The sequence below is a fragment of the Parus major genome, chromosome 14 (assembly GCF_001522545.3).
Source record: "Parus major isolate Abel chromosome 14, Parus_major1.1, whole genome shotgun sequence".
Classification (NCBI taxonomy): Eukaryota; Metazoa; Chordata; class Aves; order Passeriformes; family Paridae; genus Parus; species Parus major.
The window spans coordinates 4,165,087-4,188,763 of NC_031783.1; the positions used below are offsets into that span (position 1 = coordinate 4,165,087).

The following is a 23,677-nucleotide window of genomic DNA, read 5'->3' on the forward strand; positions in this document are numbered from 1 at the left end:
CAGGAACAGGTCTGGGGATGGCTGCAGGAGCAGGTCCTGCCCCATGGGGTGCAGAGCTCCTGGGAGCTGCTGGCTGGGTGTGTTTCAGTGCAGGTGTTGGGAAGCTCTGGAGCCCTGCAGGCTCCTGCAGCCTGCAATTGCTGGAGTTCACATCCAGGCTGGCAGGAGCTGTACTTGTGAAATGGCTCACACATGTGCAGTAAAAGCACTTTCACACCAGCCTAAAATGCTGCTATTGGCTTCTTCCCGTCTCCAGCAAGTGTTTCCAATTTTAGAACTTGCTCTCATTTCTGAGCTGGGCTGCCTCTTCTCTTTTTTCCCCACTGAGTTGAAAGTGTTGCACATCCATCCCTTTTATCTCTCTGTTCTCTCTTGAAAGGAACTTGCAGCCATTTCCCGTGTTACTTCTCTTTTTGCATATACAGCAAAGTCAACTTTCCAAAGATTTTAATGCATTTTAGAGACAAAACATTTTCAATCAAAGGCACTGGCAACTGAATCAGTGATTCTGCTCTGCACTTTCTAATGGAGAGAGCCTGCTTTTTTGTTATTTTATTATCATTGTTCAGTAAGAGATGTATTCTATTTTCAATACAGCTGTATTTTTTTACTTTCTGTTTTTGTGGTTTTGTTGTTTTGTTTTTTTTTTTTATTTAAATTTTGGTTTGGGTGTTTTTGTTTTTTTTTTCCAAATATATACTTGTAGGACAACAAATTTGCTATATCCCATGCTCCCACATGGCCCCTTAGCCCAGTGCATCTTATTTTTCTGCCTGGAAATTTCCCCTGGTTGTAATTTGAGGAGATGCGCTTTTGTCTGGGGTTATTCAAAGTTAAGTTTCCTAAACAGACTACTGCATGCCTACAAATGTAACATCTACTCACTCTGTGCCAGGTGATGTTAATCCTAACTAGACAAGTGGAGTAAGTCTTGCTGTAGCAAAAATCAGTCATTTTGTGTGTCACATTTCTGGCTGAGAAATCTGTCACCCCTCCCAGCCATGTATGCCCTGGCCACCCACTATAAAAAATTGCTTTCCACTGTCATCAGCTGTTTAATTTCTCCAATCTATTCAGGTAACAAGCTGAAGCTACTCTCAGGATCTCCAGTTTCCTTAACCTAGACAGTCATAATGTATTGTCCCCCATTTGAGTAGCTTTCTAATTAATTGAATTATTGATTTGACATATTTCAGACACTGATCATTTAGAGCTGCTAAGTTTAGAACCAGCTAGCTAGGAGCTGTAATTTAGGAACCTGATACTTTTTATTTTGATTGAACTTACTGTGCCCTGTGTTTTGCTTTCAGTGGGAAGATGGGAGGGCTTGTATTGAATATTCAAGTTCTGGGTTATCTGTCTTATCCATCCATCCATCATCTATCTATTTTCTTCCATGAAAAATGGTGCTTTGCCTGGATTTTAACAAAAAGGAGACTTTTTGCTTGATCACAGGGTTATTTGAGACATTCCCAGGAAATCCCTCATGTCACACACAGGTGTCAGACCAATGACACCATTCTCTTCTGAAAAGCTGTGTCCCCTCATATGTGTGCTGCTGCTGGGGCTAAAAAGATGAGAAAAAGCTGGTTGGTGATAAGATTGTTGCCCCTCTAACAAATTTCAAAACTTAAAATCTGTGCATTTATTAAAAGGGATTGTTGAGAATACTTTTTGGATGAAGAAATGGGATTTAACAAGAAAATCTTTAAGATGCAATTGAAAGAAGTAATTATTTGGGGATGCTTTGTGACACCTTGCCCTATTGATGAAATGCAGAAGCAGGTGTGGCACTTGCTCAGCAGTTTTCAGCAGGAGCAGATATTTCATGCCAAAAGCTATTCACATTTTTTGCAGCTGGGCTCTTTGTTAATTTGAATAGTGCCCATGTGATAAATTTGCTCTCACTTTGATAAAATACCTTTGCACCATGCTCTTCTTTGGGTGAAGACAATATCCTAGTGCACGTCGGGGCCAATTTTGTCACTGAGAAAAAGGGCTTTGAGTGCTGTGAGGGCTTGAAGGTGTTTTTGAAATTTGCTTCAGTGTTTTGTCTGTAGTCACTGCACAAGTGCCCTGTCCACTCTGGTGCACTGAAGGTGGGAAATGCACAGAATGCCCGAGGCAGAGGCTGGTGCTGCAGGAACAGAACACGGGCTCAGGGCTGCCCTGCACGGGCTCCTTGGGGCTGAAGAACTGTCTTGTCCCAGAGATGTGAGCAATGCTGTGAAATCTGGCACAGATTGTCCTCACACAGGTGTCACAGGAGGATGTCTGAGGGGCTGAGGGGTTTTTGGTACCAGCAGCTTGTCAGGAGGATCTCTGGGTGTGTTATAGGGCCACTCCTCTGGCTGTGAATGCAAGACAGCTCTTCTGTGTTTTCTCCAGAATTTCTGAGGTGTTTCCAGGTGATCATTCCTTCTATGAGCAGGTTGAATTGCATTTGCTACCACTTTCATGGGGTAGGACAAAACAATTTGAGATAGAGACCTTACGAGTCTGTGACTTCAAGTGATGAAGGGATTTCTTTATATTCAGGAGTTCTTTTGGTTTGGGAGTTGGCAGTAAGACTGAGATATTTCTGATTGTGCTGCTGCTGATCTAATCTAGTGTGATTCTTTCTTGTTGAGTTTAGAGGATGATCCTCTCCAAGCATCTCATGAAAAGATTTATTTAATCCTTATGACCATTTTGTGAGATTTTTCTGAATTACAATTATTGTTTTTTCTGCTTTTGTTGAGAAGGAACTAGGGTACAAGTAGTTTAAATAACCTGCCAGAGGCAAATCTGTGACAAAATTGATTGCAGAAGCTGCCTGTCCTGAGTCCAAATGTCTAGACTGAGAAATAGTCCTTTTCTCCATAACAACAGAATGCTATTGCTGAATTTCATTTTGAACTGATGCTTTTGGAGCACTGAGCTTTGAATAGATCACAGTCTCAGCTTGATTTGTGTGAATGCTGTTTCAGTTGTATGAATAAAAAAGAATGTTGGTGAGGTACTCTGTTACTTAGGAAATTTGTATATAAATATATATTTTCCTTTTTTTGAAGGTAAAACTGTGCAGCTTAGTTTAACTTTCAGACACGCCATGCAGACAGTGTGAAGTTACCAACTCCCCATTAACCCCACCCTGGGCTATGTGATGAGCTGGTACCACACACAAGATGTATCTGCTCCTTTGCTTTGGCATGATTTTCATGTCTCTTCCACAGAGAAATGGGAGTGAGGAGTCAGAGCTGGGGCGTGAAATGATGCAAGGAACATGACTGCTGCCAGCATCATGGCAAGGCTCTAAAACTCCCTGTGTTATACATGAAACAAATGTGGAAGTGTTCAGGTGTGGTGTGTGCCTTTCCAAATGCAGGACCTGGAGCTGCTGGCCAGAGGGGACTGGGAGCTGGCCCTGGGTGTGCTGGGGTGCTGAGTTTGGAGCCTGCCCTGCACAGCCTGGGAGAGCTGCAGGAAGGGCTGGCAGGAGATCCCAGTATGGACAAGGAGCACGGCTGGGAGGGAGACTGGCAGCTTCTTCTTGGAGAAGGGCACTTCAGCACCTCCTTAATCTGTTCCATCTATGACAAAGTTATTTATATTTGGTTTTTTTCCTTCATTTTTTTTTCTCCACAATAACTGCAGCAGGCAAGGCCAATAGTGATCTGTGTCCAGTAGAATTACCAGCAGGGAGAAACTCCTCAGTGGCTGAGACTGACTTCTTGTTCTTTCAACCATCCCTTCATGAGCGTGCAGAAGATTGTAACTGAGCAGCTTGACACCCTTCTTCCCTTCCCATGACATTTTTTCTCATGGTTTTCCTCTCATGTCTTTTTCCTTTTTTCCTTTTTTTTGCCATTGCTCAGGTGCCTGTGGTGGGAGGGTGTTGCCTTGCTGTGTCACACACACCTGAGAGAGAAGAAGGACAAGGCAGGTTTGGACAGGCCTCGTTCCTCTCAGAGATATAAAAATCCATAATGTTTGTTAGCCCCAGATTTTATAGGAATGTGTGTGGAGTTACAATTTGGCCTTGCTCACAGAAGGTTTTAATACCTCAGATTTCATAGTGAATTGCTGGGAAGAATATTTGCAGCCAGTACTGTATTTGTGCAGTATTTATTCAATGCATTAGTCAGCAGTGGTTTTTTTCTCAAGTGGGGCTGTGCATATGCCTGAATTGCTATATTTTGTGGTTTGTGGGTTTTTTTGGTTAAATACAGAGCATATGTAGGTGAGGCACCTATTACTTAAGTAATTGTGACAATTCTCATACCAAGAGCACTTCTGGTTGTTTGGCTCTGATGCAATATTGAATATTGCAGGAAGCAAAACAGCTATATATGCTTTTTCTAACAATTTCTTATTTTATTTTAGAATAAAATATGCATGGGAAGTTGTTTTGTTTTGGATTTTTTTCTTTTTACATTGGCATGAGACCCTGCTTAAGGCATTTCATAGTTTTGTGTCATTTCCATGGACAGTGGGGAAAAAAGAGTTTTACTTTGCATTAATATCTTTGCTGAAAACACAGACTGTAAACCAAAGTGATTCCAAATGCAGGCAAAGGGAAATTATAAATGTTCCTAAAAACTGAGAGCTAAAATACAGTGCTGTATATGAGCTTTCAGTTTGATAAATACTTACTTATGAGGTCATAAATACTTGAGGTACAAAAGGTTAATGTAGTGTGAAAGGCTGTAAAACACAGCCAGCAACCTGCTAGATCATAATGATGCATTAGCACCTTTCAGTATGAATGCTGGTGGTTATAAAAATCTCCAGCTTGGATTTATTCTGTAATACAAGAATGTAAAGCCAAAGTATCTTCCCTGTGTACTTTTACGTATCTTCTCATATTTATTTCTCTTTGGAAAAAGGAAAGAAAAGGAAACAAAGAGAAAAGAGGCTCTCATCTGTTCTTAGACGCTCACTGACTGAAACTGATAAAAACCCATTTTTGACTAATATAATTTCTCAAAAGCATGTCAGGTGTTGTCTGGGTGCTCAAAGAAAGTAATAAAATAAAGTAATAGTGATTTTTTTTTGGTCTTCTCTGTATTAATAAGCTTCCATGAGATAAAGTAAGCAATATAATGCATAAAGGAAACAAAAGCAGTATAAATTTTGGAAAGCACTAACAGAAGTTACCTTTGAGGGGAAAGAAATTCAGTTCTAAAACCACAAACTGAGCATTTACTGAGTAGTAAAATTGACTTTATCATAATAAATACAGTATTTCTCAGTCTCAGAAACACTCTGCAGTTTATAATTGTCTCCAATGTGCTGATGCAGCTAATATTTCTCATTTTATATCTACCTCTGTGGAGTGTTAATTTTCATGCTTTGGTGCTCCTTGCTTTTTACTAAAGCAAATTACTTCCTCTTACTGTTATATCAGAGCTTATGACAGATTAGGATAATTTTACTGTCATTAATCTTTGGAGTCCATTCCACCCTTTTCAGTGAAGTGCCATGTTTTGGCCAGGCTAAATTGAAACACTTAATAAAATCTGGAATCAAATATAGAAATTTTCAGGCTGTTGATACCTGCTTTCATCCTTCTCTACTTTCTGCTTACAAAAGAAGTATTTTATTTTTCAATTTATTCTCTTCATAAAGTACATCTGCATCTGGAGGATATGAAATAGTTTTAGGGGACTAGACAAGGAAAATGTTCAAGTGAAGATATTTGATTTAGACACATCCATCTTTATTATTATTTTGAGGTGTTGAAAATCTACACATTCTGTTCTTATTAAGATACAATTTAAATAGATAGTGCTTGGATTGTGCAAGTATATCTTCAGGAATCTCTGTAGATGATTATTTTTAGTTGAAGACCCTATTTAAATTTTCAAGGAACACTGCGAGCACTTCCTGTGCTGACAGAATTAGCACAAAAACCTGTGAGAGACCAGAGAGTGAAGCATCTTGTAAAAGGCCTCATAATTTCCCTGAAGAGGACCTATTTCTTCACAAATGCTGAGATGATTTGCTTTATTTTGGGGCAATTGGTCAAGCTGAAAATCCCAATCACAAAGGCCTGGTAGGCCAGTTTATCAGATCCATGACTTGTCAAATGCTGCTTTGTAGTACAAAATACAGGATTTTGATGATAACAGAAAATAAATATTATATATTACCAATTTATAGCTGCATATTAGGTTATGAGCCTTTCTATGTCATACTTTTGGGCAGGAAATTTGTTTATTTATTTTATTTGTTATTATTTTTTGCTGTAGCAGCCTCTGATCCTGCAGTGCCTGAAAGCTGCTCCACTGCTCAGTCATTCTGATGGACCAGCCAAGTATTTCACCAGGCCTCTTCCCCCCTTCCTTCTTTCTTTCTTGAATTAAATGTCCTCCTCATGCTACAGTAATCATGGATATTGTTAATAGAATTGCGTGGTAGAACTTAATTAACCTTTTCTTCTTGCTTTTTATTTAAAGGAAATTTGAGAGAGCTCAATGGCGTGGTTCCTAATTTAATGCATCCCCCCAGTATCTATTAGAGGCTCTTCACTTGAGTGAGTCAGGTGAGACAGAGCTGCCCATCCTTAGCTCACAATTCATTTTCCCTCAGTTGAAACGTTCACCTGACATTCTAATCAGGGAAGAGTAAAAGTGCCGAGTATATGTGTTAATAAATATATATTCTTCATGAATTTAGATAATCTCATAACTGCAGCCATTAAAACATATTGGATGGTTATGCAAATAACTGAAAGAATTTCAAATTGCACCAACCACTCTGAGTCTCACTTCTTGAACTGCTTTTCTTTCATTTTGTAAATCATAATTAAAGCTGCTTGTGGTGTTTTTTCTCTAGCTGGTGAGTGGTCAGTGCATGAGTTCTTTACAGAGATGGAAGTGAGTGGACAGTAAAGGCTATCATTTGCAATTTTAGTTTTAAAAACACTTCAAGAAGCACAGCAAAAAGCGTTTTTTACATTATTTCTTTAGAAGCAGAGGAAGGGGAAGGTGTTACAAAAGTAGATGATGTAAATGGAAATGCAATTCAGACCATATTTCTGTAAGCTACTCTTTTATCTTTCCCTGAATGAAGTCTGTTAAAGTGTTCTCAGTTCATTATATTTCAAAATGAGTTTTACTTCAAATAGCTGTTAATTATTGCTGTAACTTCCTCTCATATTAGTGTCTGAGTCCTGCTCACACAAACACTCCCAGCTCATCCAGAATAAAATCTGGTTTTATGGATTAAAAAAACCCCTGTGATTTCCTGACATTCTCAGGGCCCAGATTATAAAGTGTAGGCTTGGTTGTCAAACTGATTGACCAAAGTCTTTTTTCCTTAAAAAGCAGAAAAGGCAGTCAGTGAATAAAGTAGAATGGAAGTTCCACACCTAGAAAAGAGCAAAAAAGAACCATGAAATGGTTTCTATTGAGTGTATGTTAGATTACCAAATATTTTCTGAAGCAGCATTGAAGCTAAACATAACTGCATGTCCCAGTATCACTAAAGAAACTGAAAATCTGTTTGGCTGACCTCTTATACAAGTTAGGGAGACAAACTTGGGTTTAGAAGCTGTTTCATAAAAATAACTAAAACATATTTTCTTCTTTGGTCCCCTTTTCCAGTTGAAGTCCACAGAGATGATAGACTAACCTGCAGAGATGATTGAGTGGGGCTTTCTTTTGCAGTGGAAGTTTGAAATATGATAAAAAAAAGTAAATTATTCATGAAGTTTGATGAAAGACTGGCTTTGGGGTAATGGGCACTGGTATTATTCTCACAGAGGTTGGTGGCTGCTAAGCTAACCCTGTGATGGGCATCTGGCAAAATTCTGTTTTCACTTTTCCTTTATGTTGCTTTTTCCTTTTGATTGGCCAGAAACAACAGATCACACTTTAGTTATAGTTCAAGGAATCAGGTGATGATTACAACATTAATATGGGAAACAATGTGTGCACAGAGAGACTTCAGTTCTGCTGTGCAGGTGGAAAGGAAGCTGGAATGCAGAAAGGAATGAAAATCCTAGGAACTAACAAATGATGCAGTGACTGTGACTGCCCAAAAAATAAATGTATTTGTTTACTTACATGGTTATACTATTGTACAATATACTCAATTTATATGTCAAGAGAATTTACAAGAGGAGTGTAGCAATCTTAGCTAGCCAAGTGAGCTTTAAAGGTAAAATAGTGTAACCAAGTAAATCAATGCACTGTGGGGAGAGTGGGGGTGCTGGGGTGCCTTCCTGTAACATTAATCCTTCCTCCCTGAAGAATGTCATGTTTATTTGGGTTGTGGCCATCACACAGTGGAGAACAGTGATGGGAAGAGGTGACCTACAGTGGTCATTTGCTGACATAATAGTATTGCTTTATTGTGTGATAATTTGCTTGATGTAATGTTTACTCTGCTGCAGTGCCATGCTGAGGTGTGGAGGATTCCATTTCTCTGTTTCTGAGAGTCTCTTTTGAGCCAGGTGACAGAAAACACAGATCTCTGTGTGTGAGGGGTGTTTTGTGCACGACAGAAAGTGGAAATTTTTGCCCATCCAAATGAACCTTTTTCCCACTCCCTTTTTTGACATTCTCCCTTTGCATGTTGTTTTCTCTGTTTGTTTTCTGGCATCAACCTTTGTGAATGGTCCTTGTCAGGGCATTGCTGGTCCTTCCTGCTCTGCCCATCTTCACTGGGCTCCCATCACAGCTCTGCCTGCCATGGGACCCCCTGAACAGGACCCTGACCCCCCTGAACAGGGCCCTGACCCCCCTGAACAGGACCCTGACCCCCTGAACAGGGCTCTGACCCACTGAACAGGGCCCTGACCCCCCTGAACAGGGCCCTGACCCCCTGAACGGGACCCTGACCCCCTGAACAGGACCCTGACCCCCTGAACAGGACCCTGACCCCCTGAACAGGGCCCTGACCCCCTGAACAGGGCCCTGACCCCCCTGAACAGGGCCCTGACCCCCTGAACAGGACCCTGACCCCCTGAACAGGACCCTGATCCCCCTGAACGGGACCCTGACACCCTGGTTGTGACCTTGTCCTGCTGTCACTGCGTACCAGGGGTGTACAAGGCAGGACCTGGCCCTGATCAGCTGAGAAATCAAGTGGGATCAACCAGAGCAGGTTATTGAGGACTGTGTCCCGATGGGTGTTGAACCCCTCCAGGGAGGGAGCTCCACAAGGTCTCTGGGAAATCTGTTCTAATGTTAGATCACTCACAGGAAAAGTTTTTCCCAGCTCTTACACAGAATGTCCTGTACTGCAGCTTTTGCTCATTGCCTTTTGTTCCTTCCTGGGCACCACTGGCCAGAGTGCTCCTTCATCTTTCCTCCCTCCCATCAGGCGTTTATGCCTTCTCTTTTGCAGACTGGACAGTCCTGGCTCTCTCATTCTCTTCTTGTTTGCCAGATGCTCCAATCCCTCACATATTGTTGACTCCTGTTCCATTTGGACTCTTTTCCTGCAGCGCTGCTCTTTTGCCAGTCACTCCCCTGTACGTGGGGCTGTTCCTGTCCAAGTGCAGGACCTTGCTGAGCTCCACAAGCTCTTGTGCCTGTTTCTCCAGGCTGTCAGGGTCCCTCTGCATGGCAGCACAACCCTCTGGGCTCAGTCACCCCACCCTGCCTGCCCTCATCTGTCACCAGCAGCAGCTGACCAAGTCCTTTCCTGACAGTCCAAGGATCTGTGCCACAGTGGCTGGGGGAGTGTGGCTGTGCCATCCCAGACTGATTCCTGAAGGGAACTACAGACAGCAAAACTGCCTGAGGCTGCCATGGCTAATGGCTTCTCTGTACAGAGGTTAGATGAAAATAGAAGTATTTTGGCTGAGAAATGTCTGGTTGCTGTGCTTGAGGATGAATAAGGGAAGAGGTCTGTTGGCAGGCTTGTGTGAGCAACAGGGAAGGATGGGAATCAGATTTAAACTCACAGTGCCAATCCTCCTGATTCCAGGTTTGCTGATAGAGAATGTCTCCTTTGCCCTCTTCCCTGAGAACTTTTTCCAGGAAAGGGAACTTGATTTCAGGGGAATCTGAGTCCTGTTTCCAATTCTTCAGGAGATGTTTCCTGAAAGCTGAGTACCAGTATTCAAAGGAGTTCTGCCTTGTGCAGCTCAGTAAAAAGCTGTATTCATATGATCAAGCAGAAGTCATCACAACATCAGCATTCACTGCTACATTTGAAATGGTTTAATCCCTTTAAAAATTCTTTGAACCATCCACTACTCTTTAGATTTGTTTGTTTTTTGAAGTGCAAGAAGGGAAGGACAAACAGGTGTTTCCTAAAACTTTAAATTGTCTTTCACGTTAATGAAGGAAAGGTGTTGAGGAGAAGAATGAAAAAGAATGATTTACATAAAGCATAATGTTCTTTGATGTGGACTTGTCTGTGTCTGGTTGTGCCACTGGGGAACTTCAGGCACTCTGCTTTTGGAGAAGAGCAGATACAGACCTGCTTTTCCATTCAAAATGTCACAGCTCTTTGGAAATGCTGCCTGCATTTGGCTGCAGCTTGCTAAGATTGAAGACCACCAAACACACCCAATAAGGAAAATAAATTCAGCTGTTTTTTCATTAAATGGGTAATCTAAGTTTGAGAAATTACTATCCTGCAAGGAGCTGAACTGCTGCTTGTTAAGTTGGTGAGTAGCTCAGGGTAAGAAGAGCAGTGTGATTTAGAAAGTGTCCTTTTGTGACATGGAGAACCCTCAAATTCCTCTGTATTTCAGAGGGTTCAACAGCTGACTCCTTGGGCAAAGATATGCAAGTGAGCAAATGGAAAGTCGCAGTAGGGATCCAGCAATAGGTGAGGGGTCAAAGAGAAAAACCTTTTATCACGCTGTCACATTTTCTTTCTTTTTGTGAGCTGGAGCTGGAGCAATCAGCCGTTCTCTCTCAGCATGAGTCTCTGCTCTCACAAGTTCACTCAGCAGTTGGTTGTGTCAACACAATTCTCACAAAAAGGGGCTTTACATGCATGACATAAATCTAGTTCAGAGGGGAATTCCAGAAACTAGTGTGCATTGAGTCAAGCTGAGGGTAAACAACTCATAGCCAAACCTGCTAAAGACACTTTCCTTTTTTTTAAAATTTTTTTTTAATACTTTTTATTCAGACAAATATTAAATGTCACAGCATTGTACAAGTTAGTTGGAGATGCTGAAAATTATTTTGTCCAGGGCCCGCCGCCAGAACCAAAGTTTAATAAGCTTTATTGCAGCACTGCAGTCTTTTATAATGTTGACTTATGAGGGACAACACTTGAAAGAATTTTTGAGCTAATTAGAACATTTTAAAAAATAATCTCATTCTATATTAGAGCAGTAATACTTGTGCATGAATGAATGACCACAGGTTAAAGTACAGCTGCCTTGCTGTGTATTGATTCGTGTTCTTTTCTGAATAATTTCTTCATAAATTAAGGTAATAAATGAGTTGGACAGGAGAACTTGGGGAGAATCAGTGGATTTCCTGAGTACACCAAGTTTTGCATCAGTCAGATGCAAAAGGCATCATGTCCTGATTTATTGCCTATCAAAGTGTAACTTAAAGTGTTTTAAAGACTATCATAACCATGTAGTGTATGTTTACATGTAAATTCTACAAAACCTTTCAACATTCCTTCATCTATTTTACCCCTTTTCTGTTAAACTTCGTTACTTAGATGGCAAATCTGTATTTCTGCCTATTTAAAGCATAGCACAGCTATTCCCTATTGATGCTTTTAGATGCATTCAAAGTCTTATTTTATATAATTTTGTATATCTTATTTCATATAATCGAATTTATGGGGAGTGGTGGGTGGAAGGAGCCTGAGGTGCCAGGAAGGGCAGGTGTGGTGTTGAGGATTTATGTGCTCAGGAAACCACAGCAGTGCTGTGTGTCCTTTTAGACACAGGGGGAAATGAGCTCCAGTGGGAGAGAAATGAGAGATGAATCTGCAGTGTAAATGTGCTGAGCAATTTGTGGGGGAAAATGGCATGAGCACGGCATTTTTTAGTGCTGAGGATCCTGGTGGCTTCTTGTTCCGGTAATGCTTGGGAAGCCAGCTTGTGCAGTGTGAAGCTACAGCTCCCACTCAAATGATAAAAATCCCTCTGATCAAGATTTCTATATTTACTGTCCTGGGGATTTTTAATATGTTTTCATTGGTTGCCTGTCTGGATTTTACATTAAGCTTTCAAGCATTGAAACAAAGTTATTTTTGAACATTCTCTTCCTGCAAGAATTACATCAGAAAAAAAAACAACAAACCCAGACTTCTGACTAACAGATGAAAGGGGAATAACAAAATCAATTGAGTATTTCTTTGTGTCTCTGTATCACTACTTAAGATTTTTCATTTGGATTAAATTAATGCTTTTGTCCTTTGACAGTATAATATTTCCTAATCTGTCTGCTAAATTTTTTGAAAGATAAATCCAAGGAATTAATTTTAATATTATCTTGTGAAAATATCACAATAATTGAGTTTTATTATACGTAGTGTGAACTTCTAAAGATGTACATGATGTGTGTGCATTTCCTTCTTGGCTAATGGAGCCAGGATGCAGCTAATTAGAGAAAGGTTTTGTTAACTGCTGTTGTGATGTTGTGGATGGGATCAGTAGGTGGTCAGAAATATTTATTGAATCGATGCAAGCAATAAATAATTCATTGAGGCAACCTTTTATCATTCCTTCTCCCATTTCACGTTACTGATACGCTGATGTCAGCTGGATGTCCTTAACTGAACTTGGCAACTGCTTGGTTACACACAACTCCAGTAAAACCATTTACAAATATTATTTTAAAAGTAATATCTATTCTTTATGCCAGCAAATTTGGCCCAGGTTTTGAGACACGTTCACAAGTCAAAAAATATATGGCTTTTGGTGATTCTCCTGCAGACATGATTGATAGGCTATTCCCTGAGACCCTGCTGAATATTTTAGAAGAAAAATGATGAACCAGCAAAGGCAATGTAAAGCACTATATAAGGGCTATATTCCATATTGTTAGGGAAGATTAATTGGGGAAATAATTAATGTAGCCAAGTTATTAATTACTCTTTGGTTGTCCTGCAGTACCAGAGGCTTAAGAAACCTATCTTATTGCTCCTATCTGTCCTCAGAATTAATGATCTCTTATTTAGGCTGCTAGCTCTCCATGCATAAGCTATCACAGTAATAGCAGTGCTTTCTTGTAGCCTGTGGTATCAGCATCCAGAATGCATCCATCTAGAAATGAGAGAAATAATCACTGCTGCTTGCAAGTCTTCAGCCCTGAACAATACCCAGTCTGCTGAAACCCCAGAGCATGTTCAATAGTGGAACGTCAGAAACTGCTGAAGCAAAGCACAAAATTATTCAGGTTCTTTTTCATTTGTCAGTAAATTGGATTAAGGGATTCTACTGGGGTGTGCTTGTGTGTGGCAGTATATCTAAAACAAACACCCCAGTGGAGTCAGCCACCTTACACTGCCTTCCTGGGAGTAAATTGTATTCATGTGACTGCTCAAGGACCTCTGACAGGAAATATTCCAGAAGGGAGGTGGTTGTGTGTTCTCCCTTAGCCCAGGGGTGCTGCCACCCTGCCTGCATCCCAAAAGTGTATCACATTTCCCCTCAGCTGTGAAAGATGGGCTTTATTCATAATAACAGGCACAACTGAACATCTAACACACTTTTGCCACCAGTGAGATGGGAGGGAGAATGGCTCCTAGGCATCCATGGACTGGCCAGTGGGCAGCTCAGCACTTTGGAGAGGGGCACACAGCCTTCAGGACAGGGACTTGGCTCCTCTGCCTGCTCCTTCCAGAGCTGTCCCAGTGATTGCTTGGGTCACTTTGCATTTGGTGCTTTGGGGAGTAAAATGTTTTTGTAGAGAATATGAAACCATGATTATTATGCCTTTTGTAATCTGGGAAATTGAGGGAAGTTAATGGTAATGCTGAAATTACTTTGTCAAGTGGGTATAACACCAGGGTGAAGTTGTGACCCAGCTGAAATAAAAGGGAATTTTACCATGAAAACCAAAGGGGGTCAGGGCTTGCCCTGCAGGGTTTCAGTTGCAGTGTCTCTGAAACCAAGCATCTCTGCAGTGTGAGATATTCAGCTACACCAGAAATTCAGCAACATAATCATGGAAGGGTTAGTGCTGAAGTGACCTGAAGGCTCATCTAGTTCCAGATTATCAAATGTAGGCATGATTATATCATGACATTTCTTTATTTCTTTCTGCACAGCAGCAAGTCCCACATCCATTTTTGCATTAGATTAGAACAAGGAACAGGGCACATTCTCTTCAGGAAAGGATTCTTAAGGGGTTAAATGGATGTGGCATGAGCTGCATGCTGTGCAGCATATATGAGGTACTGGAAATATTTTTATCTTTAGATCTAATTTGAAAAATTAATCTCAACTTTTAGTACCCTGAAAACAATGAGACCTCACTATTGATCTTACTCATGACAAAAGGAGAACAGAGATGCAGAAAAGCCACTGATACTTCTGGTAATGTTTATCTCCATTGTGAAATAGCACAATAATAGAATTTTTTCCTGTGTATATCTTTGTGTGAACATTTAAGTCCAAACAGATGGATCTGTGTATCTAACTCTATTTTTTCTGTGTTGTTATGCTTCTGGGAAGCACATTGCAGAGCTGGGACTTTTCAGAATATAAATTTATCAAAACAAGTATGATTAATTAATCAGTTGATCTACTTAAGAAAACAGGAAAGCTACAAGCCCATCACTTTGTCAGTTCTCTGTTAGTGCTGTATCTGGGAAGCAGCATTTTCAGAAAGCCCCAAACTCGGTTTTAAATTATTCTCTTTGCTCACTTTTTAATGGAAAGGTAACTTTCCAGAATCTAGATCCTTTTAAAATGGAAAATGTGCAATATTATCTGAGGGAAGTATGAAGATGATTTACTATGCATGATTTTTTCAGTTTGTACACATTGGGCATGGTTATATTTTTGCTCAGGACGTATATATATTTTTTCTGCTGAACTTTTCTCGATTGCTTTTTTTATCAGGTTTACAAATCAAATCAAACAGGTATATTGCAGAGCTCTGATATTATTTTCTGCGCTTATAGCACAATGTATTGAATTATGCTTGCTCATGTACTGCTGCTGCTATTCTCTCCAGATTGAGAGAGAATGACTGTGGGGGCTGTAAATTCACTTGGCTTCCAGCACCACCAGTTAAATCAAGAGCCCTGTTCAGGCTGGGGAAGAGACAGAGCAAGTGTTCATTACACAAATCAATTTGGTCAAAAGTACAGCACAGTGGGTACCCAACCATTGCTCACATAATATTGTCAACTTAATCAAATAATGCCTAGAAGACATTCACAAGCTCTTTCTCTCTGAGAAATAACTTGATTGGTGCAGCAGGAAAAAACAGGTGCTGTTTGGAGCATTTATTAAAAAATTCAAAGGGTGAATTCTTTTTTGCTAGATTTAAAATTCTGAGGAGCTTTACCCTATGCTGGCATGTATACATGAGATACTCAGCACCTAATTTACCATTTATCATATGTTAAAAAAATAATCTACTCCACTTTTTTTTCCTCTTTCTTTTCACCCTGTAAATATTTTAGAGGTTATTCCTGCTAGAATTAGGCTGTTCTTCCTCTAGACTTGGTGTGGGCTTAAAAGATGTGCAACAGATTTGTGTTTGTTTACAGATTATAGCAGAACGATCAGGACTTGGAAAAGCTTCCTCATGTTCCAATACTACTTATTTTCACTTTGTCCAGAAAGAGATAAAAGGTTTAGTTCCATTTCAGGCATTCCTACGGTCTCTGTTCCATTCAGTCTTCAAAAGCTGGGGCTGGGAACAGCGTTCTCTTAGTGGTGTGCAAACAGCTCTTCTGGGACTGCATTTCTTTGTGCTGGAAACAGGATTTGAGGGTGAAAGATTCTGTGCACATCATCTCTGTTTTGCAGGAAATGAAAGATATTAGTGAAAAAGAATGGAGGGGAAGTAAAACACAGTTCCAGGGTAAGAAACATTCCAGGGCTGGCTGGCTGCAGTGATGGATGGAAGGGGACACAGAAAATCTGTGTGAAGGAGAATGAAATAGGGTTTTTTACCCAAGCAAAGTGCACAAAGCCCTCACTGATCTCAGGTTCATTGCCCATTGTTTATTGTGTTTTCTTGTTTTCTTTATTGTGTGGTGCCTTTGCCACAAGTGCTGCAGGTGGGAGATGAGACTCCAGTGTCCAGTCAGGAGTCAACTGGGAAATGGGGTTGCATTAGAGGCTGCCTGAAGGTTTTAGAATGTGTTTTTGAGTGAAAATTGATGCAAATTTGGATTAAAACGGCCTTGAAGAAAGAGCTGTGTGTGGGATGGAGTTAATATTTTTTCCAAATAAAAAATTGTCAAATTTATTTTATCCAAGAAAATATTTGGTTCAGTGGTTTTCTGTACTTGTATAATTTTTGTTTCTTAAATTCTCAGGGAAAAGCTAGCAAAGGAAACCAGAAAAATTACAGTGTGAAGTCCTTAAGATCTTGAGTGAAGTCTTTTGCAGAGTAGAAGCTTTCTGCTTCTAGAACTGAGTTAAGGGAACAAAAAGTAAAAAAAAAATTGCTAAAGGTAAAGAATTTCTTTAGGAAACAGTAAATATTAACTCTCCTGATGATGAATTTGGTTTAAAATGACACCAAATGTTTATACTGAAATTATCTCTTATGAAAAAAAGAAATATTTTTCTGAAATGCCCTCTTTGATATGGGTTTTCTTACCTGTAAGAATATTTCAATTCTAATTTATTTTGATATGTAAGCCTTCAGTGGCTCACTGAAGTAAAGGGAGCTCACCTCAATTTGTTTTGCTGTGAGTGAGAATTTGATTTTCTATTTCTACATTCTGTATTTATAACTTTCATTATAAGTTTTAAGACTATCATATATTAAGAACCTTTAATATTTTATAATTGTAACTGTGTGGTGGAATAGGGGCCAGAAGCAGCCTGATTGTATGCAGGGCTGGAGGAAGGATAATGCCACATCCTAACATCAATTAATTTTTAAAGGACTTTGAAACACCACTCTTCAGGTCCTCTAGCAGTGAAGGTATTCTCCTGAAATGCATTATGTATGTGTGAGGTAAATTACATTCTGGTTCTGTGAGTCCACAGAGCTCTGAAAGTTGCCTGGCTGGGATTTTTTCAAAACCCAGCCTGTCCTCTGCCCCCTGTGTGTTTTACCTCCTTGGTGTTACTTGAAAGTTTTTGCATAATCTTCACATTCCCATTTCAATTTGTGGTTATCCTTGTCCAGATCTCGCAGGCACACAGTGGATTTCTGGATGATAATGTGCTTTGTAAAGAGCCTGTTACACTGCCAAGCCTTTTAATATGTTCTAAATGGTTTAGCCCCGTTAATTCTGCCCCGGGGATCTCGAGGGTCATGGACAGTTATGAATTGTTGATGACAGTGACTTGCTGAAGTTCCTGGTTTTCAGCCCTTGCTGCCCAGACTCTGAGACATTCTGTGCTGAGAGTGTAAATTTGAGGCTTCTTAGAATAAAAATGATTTTAAAAAGCGCTGAAACCAACCAAAGTTGGTTGGTACCAACAGACCCCGGATTCATCCTCTTCACCCATAATTTGTAGCTCTGCTTTAACACCACCTTCAGAAACCTCACTGGGTATTGTTGACCATAATCTGTTCAGCTGCTTAGGAGGGCAATTGCTCCCAGTGCTTTTGGATGTTCATGGTGCACAGTTCAGCCCTTCTACTCCTCATTTCTATGAATAAAATGAACAGAGATTGCTCTTTCCCATTTATACAGGATGCTGATTATATAATTCCTTCCTGGGGCACCCTCTCTTCTTGAGGCTTAACAGCACCTTCAGGATTCTTTAGTTCTCTTCAGATTAACCTAATTGACCTCAAATTTTTCTCAAGTGTTGTATTTCAAATTCCAGTCTGCCGTCCCCCAACTGCTCTCACAGACCAAATTTCTTTTTTATTTCTCTCCTTTTATGCCTGAAGGTAAAAATAGTCCCTGTGGTGTCTCTGGGCGAAACAGCTCCTCAAAATCTAAATTTTGAATTTTTGAGTTGATTTTAGATAACAATAGATTAGCATGGAACATTTTTGTCTCTTGACAGCTATGTACCATATTTTCTATTTAAATCACTAAATATTCATAGAGATAAATTATTTACTTTGTGGGCCTGTGAGTTCAGGGAGTAGCAGATGAAGAGATGTGATGGCACTGACTCAGTTTTAGGTTTATACTTGATCTGATCCCATTATTTGTTTGGATCACTTGTAAATCTTTCTTCAGTGCACACAAAAGTTTGTGTTTGTGTGAGTCTCATCGTATCCTGTGAAATATCAGAGATGCTACGGATGCACTGATGCTGCTCCAGAAATGAGGACCTTTGTTTATAGAGTGTTCTAAGAACAGAAGTATAGGCAATATAGATGTTAGTACTTTTAATTTGAGAACATTTATATTCCCTAGGGAGGATATTGTTGCTAGAATTCAATTTATGTGTAGTTATTGCTGATGTAAATGATGTGTTCTGTTTGAGTTCTTTTGCTTCCTCTTCAACAGGCTTGTTGGTACTAAAACTGTGTGGTAAGGTTTGTTTTATTTAACCATTTTTATGTTGCTTAAACTGTTGTCTCCTAAAAGAAATTTCATACTAGCAAGAAATGGGCAATTTCTTCTTTTTGTTGTTGAAATGAAAAAAAGGCAGAAAGACAAACTGAATGTAACATTAGCACACAAGAGAAGGATGAATACTTAGGAAAAGAGCGGTGTCAGAAGAGGAAAGACAGAGCAAAGGGAGTGATGGCTGTCAGGTCATCCTTGTAGTTTTTCATTCAACTGTTTTATTTCCCCTTCTATTCCTCCAAACCCCTCTGCCCATGCAAACAATTGTGACTGTGCTGTTTTAACATACCCATGCAGAACCTTGTCTAATGACTGTGTGCTGTACAAGCAGCAATTAATTAGGCAGTGTAGGATATAATTAAAGTACAGAGATGAGTAATTTCTATAACATACTGATGGACCAGCATTGGTTAATTTTACTTTTTGGATGAGTGACATTTTATGTTCTTTTCCTCATCTCACTGTGGATTTATAATTTGTTAAATCATACCACATGGCAATGTCCTTCAGTTTTAAACCAGAGTTTCAAAACCAGGGAAAGCTGTCCCTGTAAGAAGTACCACGACATAACCTCATTTTGGAGAGGAAGACAATCTGTAAAACTTTGTTTCTGGGTCTCACACTTCTGTCAGGCAACCTTCAGCACTGATTAAACCTCTGTTCCCTCGCACAACTCAAGGCCTTTTCCATAATGACCACCATTTATCTGGACAGAATGACCCTCCAGTGCCCATCAGCACAGCTGGTGAAACAGCAGAGGATGAGATGTGTGACCTGCCTGCTCTGGAGAATCCCCGTGGCCTCTGAATGAAAGCACTAATCTGATTTCAGAGTGTCTGCCTTGCTCTGTGAGCAGGCAGCATTTGGAGTGCAGATTCACTTCCTTACCTTGGCCAACACACAAGAGGTTAAAGCAGTTTCTACACTCTTATAGGGAGATATACTCATTCTTTAATTAAGAATAGCTAAGCAAATCTACAAATAATAATCTGCTTATTCTCCAGTTGCATGTTTTCACTGAAAATGTATGCTGTTGAGACAGATACAGAAATGGATTTGATTTTCATGGATTTAAACTTCTGGTATTCCTCACTGCATTGGAGGAAACTTAACTGCATTTTAGTTTGTTGGTTTTGGGTTTTGTTGTGGTTTTTTTAGAATTTAAGCCCACCCCCTTGTATTAAAAATACTAGAAATACTTACAGTGTGCTTTATTTTTCTTTACCCTTTTAGCAGACAGATGATGCAGCACAGACCGATGGCCAGCAACAGACACAATCTTCTGAAAACACAGAAAACAAATCACAGCCAAAACGGCTCCACGTCTCAAATATACCATTCAGATTCCGGGATCCAGATCTTAGACAAATGTTTGGTGTAAGTGCTCATTGTTTATTTCTGCCTTTTTTTTTTTTTCACATTTGCACTGCAATAGGTGTTTTGTATTATAGGCAGCTGTGAGGGCTGTAGCTCTGATTGAGGCTGTTCAACCATTTTCCCAAAATATTCCCCTTTAATCTATGTATAATCAAACATCTGATTTGCCAGTCACAACTAGGAAAAGAAATGACACCGATTTTGCTGGATGTGATGCACTTGGGTGCTTTGTACTACATTCACAAAAAGCTGCCTGTGTTGGTTTAAATGCCTACACACATTTGGTTTAAATGTGCTGCACACATCTAGATTTATCTGCCTGCATTTATTGATTTTGGAGGGCAATGTTAAACAGTCAGTGCCTGACCTCCTGAGTGAGGCACCCAAAAGGAAGGCAGGGGCTGAATTTCAGCACAAAGTTCAGACATGGGAATCCTCACCCATCTCTGCAGGTTTTGTAGGTCTGTAAGCTTTGAAGGTTTTTGTTAGTGTTTTTTTTCTGTAAATCTCTCAGTTTGTGCTTTTCCCCCAGGCCATAGTTGCCTTCAAGCACATCCCCAGTGTTTCACACAGGCTCTGGACATGCCATCATTAATAGGATTATAAACAAGAGAGCTTAGACTGGGTTTCTACTCCCTGAAGTTTGTTCGAAATGCCGCTAAATCTAATCTAGAAATAGATTTAAAAAATCATCAATTATATAAAAATACATCTATTAGAACCCAAGTCCTGACTCTGAAGTATTTATGCTGCTCTCACTGTCTTTATTCTGCCTCACTAAACCCAAACTCTCTCCTGCATTACAGCTGGTTATTCAGGGCAGCACCAAGTGCCTCGTGGCTCTGGACTTCCTTCATGTTCAGCTCAGATTTTTAAGTTCTTCTAATCAGTTTGTGTGTGAGTGAAAAGATGGTGTTCCTCAGTATTTATTTCTCTGAAGGAAACAGTCACTGGGAAAAGAGTCCTGGTGCAGTACTGGGAAATGAGTGACTGTTCTGCTGGATCTGCCTTGGTACAAGTTTCCTCCCCTGAACACAGCTTCCAGCTCATCAGCAGAATAGCAGAAGGCAGAATAATTAACCCTCCAGAGAAAAAAGATGCTAATTTATTTAAACTAAACAAACCACTTAAAATAGGATTTGTTTGAAAAAACATTAAATGAAAGGATGACTTTTTTTTTGTAGGTACTGTAGTAATTTATAAATTAATGAACACATTTCTTTTTATTATTTCTAAGTCTTAGGTCTCAAAAGAATGACACTGGAGAATGGCTGGAGTTTCCAGCTGACTTCCAGAATGTAACAGAAAACTTTTAGCTTCTGAAATGATAAAAAAAATGAAATTTCTGCATGTTTGAGTTGAAATATTTCATATGAAATATGGCAGGTCTGCATCATGTCTTACCTAACACAGTAGGAGAAAAAATCCCCGCAAAATCCTTCTAATACCTATATATATATATAGAGAGAGAGAGAGTATTCTTCTAGTTTTCCATTTCTAGTTATGCTCCAGTAAAACAAAATTTCTTAGGGAATAATGGTTACCCATTTCAGCAAGTGTGAAAGAAATTCTCAGTCCCTGAAGGCAGCATCAGAACTCCCACCTGGTTTCATCTTATTCCTGTAATGCAGAGGAAACCAAACTCCTTCACCTGTTCTGGAAAATGCAGAAATTTGGGACTTGTACTTCACTGTGCTGCCAGGTGCTTCACTGACCTCCAAGTTCCTCTGTGGAGTGATTGTAATGAGCATAATGATGCACACAATTTAGAAATAATATTGATCTGACTCCTTTAAGTGTTGTCTTTTTCTGTGTTTGGCAATATTTGGTTTTATGTTGTTTAACATTTTTAAAGCATTGCACCATTTCCTGAAACAAGAATTTGTACTGCATATGATAGAAGGGTTGAAGTTATTTTATTTTCATGTAACTTTTTCTGTTTCTTTGCAGCAATTTGGTAAAATCTTAGATGTTGAAATTATTTTTAATGAGCGAGGCTCAAAGGTAAGCAGTTTAATTCACCTGTGGAACTTTTTGTTTTGTTTAAAATGTTATGAGTAAAAGGAAACAACTGCACTGCTGTGACAAAATAATGTCTGAAATTTTATGTTAGTGAAAACATCTTCTGAGCTGTCAGTCAGTTTTCTAAGCAGTATGAAAATCATTGGACTCATATCTTTTAAAGGGGGTAATTTTAACTACTCCAAACTGTCATCTGTTATATGGGAATGTTGATTTTCACTGTCCTTATTCTTCAAGGGTAATTATTTCATTTATTTTATAAGATGAGTCCATAGTTAAAGATATTTATAGGCAGGTTTGTACTAATACAGGTATTTTTTTCCTTTATTGAAATGCAAGATGATAATGATACCTAATAACTATCCTCTTTAGAAATTAGCTGAGAAAATATGTGATTGTTCCAGATTAAGTGCAGATGTTTTCCTCTTTAGTTAAAACCTTAGTACACCAACCCTTTGAAAACAATCTATTTCAGCATTTATTTTATTAATATATTTCATATTGTACTATAAACTTTTAATATTTTTTTTCCAAAATTACTTTGCCTTGAATGCATACTTCAATTTATTCAGTATTTATGAAATAAAGCAGGATAGAGTGGCCAGGACTGCATCAGAGTGAGCTGGTGCAAAACTACAGCCCAGTGTGTTCACCAGTGATATCAGCTGCATTATAGTGGTTTATGTCTGTTTTATGCATATCTTTTTTCCTTTTCTTGCCATGTCAGACACACTAAAAAGCTTATTCACTAATGTTTCAATCTTCCTGTAACTCATATATCATTTATTATTAGTGATGGAATGTAATCCCTGTCCTAGACTTACTGTAACCTGTCATATTTTAAGAATCATATATATCAGAAATCTATCTTAAATCAGATCTATTTTAATTCTGTTAATATTTATTTTCTGAAATTAAAGTCTTCACTTTTTTTAAAAAAAAATCTAAATGGAACAGCTGAAATCTCCTGGTTTATTGTTCAGACATTAATTAGTCCCCTTGCCTGCCAGCCTAAACTCAGTTGGAACATTCATCACTTTTTCTGTAAACAACTAAAATGGATGGAATTTGGTGGCTTAGAATGTCCTACTATTATAAATTTATTATTGTTAAATTATGGCTGTTCAATAATGTTTGCAAAAGACATGGATTGCCCAGACCTGCTGCATAATCCCATCAATTTCCAGAGCCATCCCCCTCTGCTGTGGAGCTGAGCACATGTGGGAGGAGTTTAAACTAAAAAAGCCTTTAAAGTTTAAACTTAAAAGCCACTAACTCTTCCCCAGGTGGGCACTTTAACCTGCACTGGGCTATATGGGTGTAGGGTTTTGTTCAACTTCTGGGGATGGCATCATAAGGAGCTGGTTCCAAACTGAGCTTTGCAGTGTGAAAACATCCCAGCGCCTTGTGCTGAAGGCAAGATCCTAGAAAGGATTTCAGAAGGAAAAGGTTTTCCTGGCTGGGTTTGTAACATCCCTGCCTCGCTCACACACTTGGTCAGGTCAGACTGTTGTCACTAAACACTCCTGCACCTTCAGGGCTGCAGCCCAGCTGTCCCCAGGGCAGGGCTGTGCTTCTCCCCTTGCCCAGAATTACTGCAGCTATAGCTACACAATATTTCAATTTGTAGAAGTACCTTTAGATTCTCTCAATTAATTAGAAAGTTAAGGGAAAAGAAATA

General features: G+C 39.4%; 1 protein-coding gene across 13 annotated transcripts in view; it reads left to right on the forward strand.

Moving 5' to 3' along the window:
• Positions 1 to 23,677, forward strand: part of RBFOX1 (RNA binding fox-1 homolog 1) — a 1,108,850-nt gene that overhangs the window by 997,165 nt on the left and 88,008 nt on the right. For all 13 annotated transcript variants that reach the window (XM_033517815.1, XM_033517813.1, XM_033517814.1 and 10 more), the window contains 2 exons: positions 19,831 to 19,974; positions 21,925 to 21,978. In XM_033517815.1, coding sequence (XP_033373706.1) covers positions 19,831 to 19,974; positions 21,925 to 21,978 — 198 coding nt within the window. The remainder of the gene's footprint in view (positions 1 to 19,830; positions 19,975 to 21,924; positions 21,979 to 23,677) is intronic.